This window comes from Triticum dicoccoides, chromosome 5A (genome assembly GCF_002162155.2).
Source record: "Triticum dicoccoides isolate Atlit2015 ecotype Zavitan chromosome 5A, WEW_v2.0, whole genome shotgun sequence".
In the NCBI taxonomy this organism is placed as follows: domain Eukaryota; kingdom Viridiplantae; phylum Streptophyta; class Magnoliopsida; order Poales; family Poaceae; genus Triticum; species Triticum dicoccoides.
Genome location: NC_041388.1, coordinates 209,046,496 through 209,055,874, shown reverse-complemented (window position 1 = coordinate 209,055,874; position 9,379 = coordinate 209,046,496). Strand labels below are relative to the sequence as shown.

At 44.1% G+C, this 9,379-nt stretch overlaps 2 protein-coding genes across 3 annotated transcripts; both read left to right on the top strand.

Annotated features, from left to right (window-relative positions):
- The first annotated feature begins 2,268 nt into the window (after nucleotides 1-2,268).
- LOC119300722 (pentatricopeptide repeat-containing protein At1g71460, chloroplastic-like) lies at nucleotides 2,269-4,440 on the top strand. The gene has a single exon (XM_037577620.1). It carries the CDS (start codon nucleotides 2,319-2,321, stop codon nucleotides 4,377-4,379), a length of 2,061 nt encoding a protein of 686 aa, XP_037433517.1. The 5' UTR covers nucleotides 2,269-2,318; the 3' UTR covers nucleotides 4,380-4,440.
- A 135-nt stretch (nucleotides 4,441-4,575) lies between these two features.
- On the top strand, nucleotides 4,576-8,942 carry LOC119300721 (probable serine/threonine-protein kinase At1g54610). Of its 2 annotated transcripts, XM_037577619.1 has the most exons (9): nucleotides 4,576-5,367; nucleotides 5,774-6,157; nucleotides 6,248-6,532; nucleotides 6,608-6,925; nucleotides 7,032-7,259; nucleotides 7,608-7,708; nucleotides 7,812-7,914; nucleotides 8,141-8,482; nucleotides 8,583-8,942. In XM_037577619.1, exons 1-9 carry the CDS (start codon nucleotides 5,317-5,319, stop codon nucleotides 8,724-8,726), a joined length of 1,956 nt encoding a protein of 651 aa, XP_037433516.1. In that variant the 5' UTR covers nucleotides 4,576-5,316; the 3' UTR covers nucleotides 8,727-8,942. The 2 variants fall into 2 exon arrangements, with proteins under 2 accessions (XP_037433516.1, XP_037433515.1); XM_037577618.1 differs by having other exon boundaries at nucleotides 8,141-8,942.
- Nucleotides 8,943-9,379: the final 437 nt, after the last annotated feature.

Below are 9,379 nucleotides of genomic sequence, written 5' to 3'. Positions count from 1 at the left end.
ATTCCAACCACCGCAAGTTCCAAAACCATGAGATCCAATCTAGAGGCCCTTTCCAGCACCTTGCCAGAGGAGGACACGATCACGGAGGGGTTCATCATCCTCACTGGTGCTCCTCCAATGATGCGTAGTAGTTTACCACAGACCTACGAGTCCATAGGCAGTAGCTAGATGACTTCTTCTCTCTTTTTGATTCTCAATACAATGTTCTCCTCGATATTCTTGGAGATCTATTTGATGTAATGACTTTTTGCGGTGTGTTTGTTGGGATCCGATGAATTCCGAGTTTATGATCAGTTCTATATATGAATATTATTTGAGTCTTCTTTAATCTCTTATATGCATGATTATTATAGCCACATATTTCTTCTCCGAAACTTTGGTTTGGTTTGGCAAACTAGATTGTTTTTCTTTCAATGGGAAGAGGTGCTTTGTGATGGGTTTGATCTTGCGGTGTCCTCACCCAGTGACACAAGGGGTAACGAGGCACACATGTATCATTGCTATTAAGGATAAAATGATGGAGTCTATTCCTACATGAATAGATCTTGTCTACATCATGTCATCGTTCTTATTGCATTACTCCATTTCTCCATGAACTGAATACACTAGATGCATGCTGGATAGTGGTCGATGTGTGGAGTAATAGTAGTAGATGCAGACATGAGTTGGTCTACTAATCTTGGACGTGATTCCTATATACATGATCATTGCCTTGGATATCATTATAATTATTTACTCTCCTATCAATTGCCCAACAGTAATTTTTTTACCCATCGTATGCTATTTTTTTCGAGAGGAGCCACTAGTGAAATCTATGCCCCCTGGTCTATTTTCTATCATATTGTTTTCAGATCTATTATTCCAAAAATCTAAAAATACCTTGCTGCACGTTTTATACTTATTTTTTATGTTTTGCTAGATCTATTTATCCAATCTCATACAATTTGATCTATCTTAATACAGAGGAGGGATTGCCAACCCCTCTTACGCATTGGGTTGCAAGTATTTGTTCTTTGCGTGCATGTACCGTTTACATAGTGTTGTTTGGTTCTCCTACTAGATTGATAACCTTGGTTTCATAACTGAGGGAAATACTTACCATTGCTGTGCTGCATAATCCTCTCCTCTTCGAGGAAATACCAACGCAGATACAAGCAATCAAACAACATCAGTCTGTCTCCTCTTTGCTTGTGCCGCTAGGGTCGTCGATGGGCAGTAGCCGATTTGGCGTGGATTTGCGAGCACAGGAGGTGGAGTCTTGTACCGGTGGCAGATTTGATAGGCGAACCAAGAAGATGGAGCAACGTAGGCAGAATTTGTTGGGAAATGGAGTCGAAGTGGAAGTGGAAGGGGAACATGCAACGAATTATCTGGTGACTGTGTTTCTGCTGCGTAGGTGAGGAGCCAAGGGAGGTGGAAGAACGTGGAGCCAACGCAAGGGGGTCGTTCTGTTCGCTAGTCAAGAAGTGGCGGAGGATGATGCGGCAGAGAGGGTCGTTCTGTTCGCTGGTCAAGCGGTAACGGAGGGTGATGTGACAGAGCAGCTGTGGTGGTAGAAGTTGATGTGACGAACCTGCTGAGGTGGATAGGCTGCATGTCAAGAGAAATAGAATAGTGGGGATCAACTATTTAGATATTATATATTTGCCATGATACACGCACTAAAATTTGTCATGGTCCATACAAAAACTATTTTTCATGGTCAAAATACTAGAATTGCCATGGTTAAAATACTAAAATTACCAAGATCTATGAACTAAAATTGACATGATCTATAAACTAAATTTGCCATGTTGAATTACTAAAAATGCCATGATCCATGAATCAAATTTGCCATGGTTAATTACTATAAATTTCCATGGTCAATTAATAAAAATTACCGTAAAAAATAGTTGAAATACAATAGTAGCATTAAATCTAGAATAAAAACTAGATGAAACATGTCATGGTAACTTTAGTTTAAATACTATGACAATGTCCGCGTAAACATCGTGGAAACTTTTGGCTAAAATAAATTATCGAAACATATCAACATGAAATCTAGTTTTGAAAAATCTAGTTTTGAAGATCTCGTCGAGGCAAATTTAATAGTGAAAACAGATTTTTAGTCGGACTTTTTATTTATGAAATAAACATTTTTAGTTCTGAAAACAAATTTTTTTTCGCTGATGTCATTTGTTTTGACGTCTTTTCTGATAATACTGAAGTGCCGACTACTTAATTAATCAGTGAACGATCTGTAGGTGGCCTAAATCTAGCTCGCTTGGTTCTATCCAGTCCACCTGGTTGCTTCTTCACTCCAAAAACTCACGCTCGCCATGGCCATTGCCATGGCCTCGACCTCCTCCCCTGTAGCGGCCCTAAAGCACCCCCATTTTCTAGACTCCAAGGCCCTGAAGTCTCTCAAGCGCGCGAGAACCCGCTCATGCGCACTCGCCGACGCTGACGCCGCCGCGGCCGCCCCCCGCACGTTCCAAGCGGAGCTCCGGCCGGACTCGAAAAACGCGCCCGCGCTCTCCGCTGAGATCCGCCGTCTCGTTCGTGCAGGCCGCCTTCGCTCTGCGCTCTGCCTCCTCGACCATTTATCCCACCGCGGCGTCCCGGCGAGCCCCTCAGCCTTCACTGCTCTCCTCTCCGCATGCCGCTCCCTCGCCCACGCCCGTCAGATCCACGCCCACCTCCGTGTCCACGGCCTTGACTCCAATGAGTTTCTCCTAGCCAGGCTCGTCGAGGTTTATCTTGCGGTCGGTGCTGCTGAGGAGGCCCGCCAGGTGCTCGGCGGTTTGCCCAGGGCCAGTGCCTTCTCGTGGAATGCTTTGCTCCACGGGCACGTTCGCAGGGGCCGGAGAGAGGCAGGGGATGCTGTCGCTGGCGGGTTTGTGGAGATGCGTGCTGCTGGGGCTAATGCCAACGAGTACACGTACGGCTGTGTCCTCAAGTCCATCTCTGGGAGTGCCAGGCCATCCATGGTCATGGCCACCGCCACACACGCCATGCTGGTCAAGAACGCATTTGCAGGTGCGCCGGGCATGCTGATGACTGGCCTCATGGATGTCTACTTCAGGTGCGGGAAGGTGAAGCTGGCGATGATGGTGTTTGAGGAAATGCCAGAGAGGGATGTCGTTGCATGGGGGGCAGTGATTTCTGGGTTCGCACACAAGGGGTTGAAGAGGGAGGCACTGGAGCATTTCCGGTGGATGGTGGAAAACGGAGTCAAGGTGAACTCGGTGGTGCTCACCTCAATCGTGCCAGTTATTGGTGATATACGTGCACGGAACTTAGGGAGGGAGATTCATGGGTTGGTGCTGAAGAAGTTTCCAGACCGTAAAGATGTAGCAAAGGTCCACGCAGGGCTGGTAGACATGTACTGCAAATGCGGCGATATGGTCTCTGGGAGGCGAGTGTTCTATAGCACCAAGAAGAGGAATGCTGTCTCATGGACAGCATTAATGTCTGGGTATGCATCCAATGGGAGGCCAGATCAGGCGCTGAGGTGCATAGTTTGGATGCAGCAAGAAGGAATCCGACCAGATCTCGTTGCGGTTGGTACTGTTCTCCCAGTATGCACAAAATTGCGAGCATTGAGCGAGGGGAAGGAAATCCATGCATATGCTTTGAGGAGGTGGTTCCTGCCAAATGTCTCATTATGCACTTCGCTCATCACCCTGTACGGTACATGCTGTCATTTAGAATACTCTCGCAGGGTGTTTCATGCTATGGATAAGAAAACTGTACGAGCTTGGACTGCATTGGTTGATGCCTACCTAAAGAACAGAGACTCTTCAACTGCTATTGAAGTGTGCAGATCAATGCTGCTGTCGAACCGTCGGCCTGATGCTGTTGCCATCACCAGGATACTGAGTGCCTGCTCTGATATTGGAGCATTACAACTTGGCAAGGAAGTTCATGGTCAGGTGTTGAAGTTGCGGATGGAACCTCTCCCGTTAGTTGCCGCAGAACTTGTTAACATGTATGGCAGGTGTGGGGACCTGAAGGCAGCACAGAGGGTGTTCAATCGAACAGACTCCAAGGGATCCTTGACGTGCACTGCAATAATAGAAGCTTATGCAATCAACCAGCGGCACAAGGAGGCACTGGATCTCTTTTCATGGATGCTGTCAAATAACTTTGCCCCAACTATTGTCACCTTCAATGTGGTTCTGAGAATCTGTGATGCAGCAGGATTGCATGATGAAGCTCTCGAGATTTTCGACTCCATGGTACAAGGGTACAACCTGGAAGCATCTGAAGAGAATTATGACTGCATCATCAGCCTTCTTACTAGTGCTGGCAGGACTGCCGAAGCACAGCGTTTTGCTGATTTGAAAGCTGCACTGTTTAGTTCACCTGCTCCTTTTTTGGATTTTGAACAGCAGTAATTTTGTAAATATAATTTTTGACCTCCCTTCCAATATTAATAGAAGATTTGTCAAAATGATACTGATAAGAATTAGTATTTCACAACTCACAGAAAAGAAATATACTTTGTTACTAACAAGTAATGCCATCAGTCGCTAGGTCGAAAATTCAATATTAACCTCAACTGCTGCACCACACCAATAACATTATTACCTTTATTCCCTCACAACAATTATCGTATCAGAAAGTTAGGGGTTTGGGTTTATGGCTTATCTGTTCGCTTCAGTTAGATTTTTTCCGGACTCATGCATGAATCTTCTTTCACATATTAAAAGCGAAGAGTTTGTTGCATTGCTTACTGAGCCATAATAAATAGGGTTAGTAATTTACGTAAGTTCTTTTTCCAGCAATAGGTGTTCATGTAGAAATGTATAGCTAGTAGTCTAATTGTCCGTCTTCTTTTTACTGTTATGTGGAACATTGACCTTTTATATTGACATGGTAATTAAACAGCTAACGGCGATCCTTTTATCTACAAAAGGAGTATATAACAGATAAAGAAAGAAACCTGTTGACTATTTTTGGAACAGAACATAGCTGATAACTATTTTTAGCTCTCGGAAATCCCTCCTATCCATTCCTTTATTGTCAGTTACTTCTAATATTTTGTTACTGTAAAAAAAACTTCTAGTGGTTTGCGGCATTTCCTTTTGAGATTTTTTCCCCATTTTGGTCTGTGCTACATTAGGAAAGAAATAAAAGAGGAATTTTAAAGGGAACTTCATTTCTGTGAAATCTCTATCTTCTGTTCTGGTCTTTCCGAATTCAATTTCGCTTTGCATTGCTGTTTATCTTCTCTCCTCTCCATCCAAGGACTATAATGGGGAGTAGGCACCATGATGTTTTCTTGCTAGGGAAAAACAGATTGATACCAGGTTCTTGGTTCTTGTTATTGGCATGTGCCTTTACACCAAGCTGAAGTTTTCAGTGTTCAGCTGCCTTCCAAAGGTCAGAATTGTATCAATGAATTGTGTTTCGTGTTCCATATTTACTTACCTGGATTTGAAAGAATTTTTGTGGGTTACAAATCACCGGCAAATTTGCCACATTGGTCGGAATCACATAATTCAATGAAAGGAATTTTTTTGACTGTTTTAGCTTGAGGTCCAATTTGGCACTATTTTCAAGGATTCAGTTTCTGTCAGATTATTGTTTGGTTATTTGTACCACTTCATCTATTTTCTCAAATATGTTTTTTTACATCAAAATTAAGCTTGTAGTTTGTTTTCCAAGAATACCATAAAAGTGGGAAAGATCATCTGAAAATCTCTCAATCATTGTTTGGTTAAGAAAACAAACAAGCTTGTAGCAAGATTTAGAATCTGAGGCAATGGTCATTTCTTGTCAAGCGCAGATATTGGCTAGAAAGACTGCAAAGATTGGTCTCGATCTGATTCACTTGTTCAAGAAGGCATCACATGTGCTTATGGGCTGCCTTTGCTCCAAAGGCGCCAAAGATCATGCTGATGCCACTTCCGAAAACAGAGAACCATCAAGTAAAGATGACCCTAAGACTGCATCAGGTACGAATGATGGCAGCAAAGTCATGCCATATGCTGGAGAGAAGGTGGTGGTAGCTTTTGATGCTAGGTTCAGCAGTTGTAACAATGCAGAGTTGAAAGGGCTCTCAGGTGAGCATGTTGTTTATGGGTGGCCAACTTGGCTTGCAAATGTGGCGCCTAAAGCAGTAGAAGGCTGGTTGCCTCGACGAGCCGATTCATTCGAGAAATTAGACAAGGTGAACAACTGATTTGATTGTGTGGCTTATGTATATTAAATTTCCTGATAAAGAATATTCATTAATTGAATGCTTTCTTTTGAGTTGTAGATTGGACAAGGAACTTACAGTATTGTGTATAAAGCCCGAGATCTTGAAACAGGGAAGATTGTTGCACTAAAGAAGGTGCGGTTCGTCAACATGGATCCTGAAAGTGTTCGCTTTATGGCTAGAGAAATCCATATTCTTCGGAGACTGGATCATCCAAATATCATAAAGCTTGAAGGAATTGTAACATCTCGTGTGTCGCAGAGCCTGTATCTGGTTTTTGAATACATGGAACATGACCTTTCCGGTCTTATTGCAAGTCCAGGCCTCAAACTCACCGAGTCACAGGTGGTTAGCGTCCGACTCTTGCATTGAACAGTTAAGAAACTTACATTGACTAAAACAATTAAACATGAATGTCAGATAAAGTGCTTCGTTCAGCAGCTGCTTCATGGCCTTGATCATTGTCACAAAAATGGAGTTCTGCATCGAGACATCAAAGGATCGAACCTCTTGATTGACAGCAATGGAGTACTGAAGATTGCAGACTTTGGCCTGGCAACATCTTTCGACCCTGACAATCCACAACCACTAACTAGCCGTGTTGTGACATTGTGGTACAGACCACCAGAGCTTTTACTTGGTTCCACAGAGTATGGTGTCGCTGTGGATATGTGGAGTACAGGGTGTATTGTGGCAGAACTCTTTGCTGGCAAACCAATCATGCCAGGAAGAACCGAGGTATTTCTTATTTTGCCTTCGAAGATCCAGAAACAACATCAGTTACCTTTCAGATTTTTATGCTGGTTGATGTCTTATGATATTTTTTACAATAATGTTATCGTAGGTGGAGCAAATTCACAAGATCTTTAAGCTCTGTGGGTCGCCGATGGATGACTATTGCAAGAAATCAAAGGTGCCAGAAACAGCGATGTTCAAGCCTCAGCAGCAATATAGGCGGTGTGTTGCTGAGACTTTCAAAGATTTTCCTCCTTCCACTGTAGTTCTCATAGACTCCTTGCTTTCATTAGAACCAGAAGTTCGTGGAACAGCTTCCTCAGCTCTTCAGAGTGATGTAAGTTTCCGATCCTCTCATAAGAATCTTTTGTATGGTGCAATACCTGGCTTACAAACCTTATTCAGACTTTTCTTTGGTGTTGCAACATATTAATGAATATACATGCAGTTCTCCTGCATGGTCTCCTTTTTTTTAACTTCTCAGAAGTTTAACATATTAGTGTAGTTAAAATTAGACCGCTGTTAGTATATTTTGAAATGAATAGCTATCAGTGGTAAGTGGTTATCTTAGTTGCTGCCGGTTTTCTGATCTCCCTTGTGTGACTGTGCATCTACCTGTAGTACTTTGCTTATGCGAATATCTCAGGATCTGTAGTACTTATCCTATGTTTCAAATCTCTTTCAGTTTTTTAAAACAAAGCCACTTGCTTGTGACCCTTCAAGTCTACCGAAACTTCCAGCAAGCAAGGAGTATGATGTTAGACTCAGGCAAGAGGAAGAGAGGAGGTACACTTGCCAACATCACCATTTCTTGTTCCATCTGGACTCATTGCACTCCTTGTTGGGCGGTTCAATCAAATGCCAACACTCTGCATTCATGTTCTTGCAGGCAAAGAAAGGCAGCTCTTGGTGGACGAGGAGCTGAATGTTCCAAACCAGGAAATGAAAATCATGTAACCAGTCCTGCTGTCAATGGTGCTGCTGAATCGAAGGTAGCGATTCCAGATTATTGCTTGAGTTCCCAATTATAATATATTATTATACAAAAAATCAAATAATTAGTCTGTTCTGTTAATTCTAAATATGTACAGCTAACAAGGTTTTATGCTTTAAAAAACATGGGCAAATTCCTAAAAAGTTACCCCTAAAACATGAGCACATCTCTTTATAAGGCATGCACCTTCGGAAGTACATCTGCCTGTCCCTGTCACCCTGCAGGAACACGCGCATGCCAGTTCAAAGAGCAACAGCGTGAAGTTCTACCCCAAGGATAGCGTGCCTGGTTTCCGGGTGGAGCCACGCCCGTTGCCAACCACGGTGCAGGTTCCTGGATTTGGCTCTACATGGAACATGGGAGGTTACACAGATCATCCAACGACGCCTGGTTGTGCCTGCAGTTCTGTTCATGTCGCAAATTCCTCTACCTCGAGGACAAAGGCATCATCGCATTCACATATACCACAGTTTTGCACGACAGATCTGAGGAATGCAGTTGAGGTTACATATCAGAATCAGCCACCTGATAGGCCTGCATCATCTCACAACAAGAACCCCCTAGAGGTGCAGGACGCTATGATCAGTGTGCTACTGCTAAGGGAAGTATTGAGGATTTATATTCTTTCATCTCACATGGCTCGTACCATTGCCTTTCTGTGGTCAGAACCATGGAAGGAAGCTCAGGAGGATCCACCACTCGGGGCCATTGGTGCCGCTGGGAGGGAATATCGAGGACATGCTCAAGGAGCACGAGAGGCACATCCAAGAGGCGGTGCGCAAGGCACGGCTCGGCAAGACGAGCAGGTAGCGAGCAGCTGAAAAGGTCGTACGGGAGCTCTGCGAACATGGACCGGATTTCAGAGGTGTCAGCACCACATTCGTCTGCGAAGCTGCCGTTTCACGTTGCTGCAGGTCCCCCTGTATAGAGTTTTAGCATGTAACCGTGTGTTCTCATATAGGATATTGGGGTGTTTATATACTTTATAAACTGAAAAAGCGCAGGGCATGACTGAATTTATAGATCTCTCTGCTCTTTTTCCTTCTTAGTGTATTTTTTATGGTAACTCCTTGTTAGTGTATAATAGTACCTGAACCTAAAGTTTCATCAAGGTTTGGTACACTTGATGAATTATGAGCCGTTCTTGCTTAGACAGACCTGAACTCCAACGCAGGTACCCATTTCGTCGGCCGCCGTCCGTTTGGGTCGCCGCGGACAAAAGTGTTGGCCTAACGCGTCGACCCATTCCTAAAACGCGTCCGCGCGGATCCATTTGCGGCTCAAATTTACGGCTGAAATGCGTCGGTGCGGACGCAAAGCGGACTTGCCACGTGTCCTCTCGGTGTTCGCTGCGTCCCCACCTGGCGGTCGCCAAACTACCACGGTTAGCTTTATTAATGATGACCCCTGTCGTGGGCCCACGCATCAGCGACGGTGGTCGGCCTTTTCTAATCCAAGCGTGC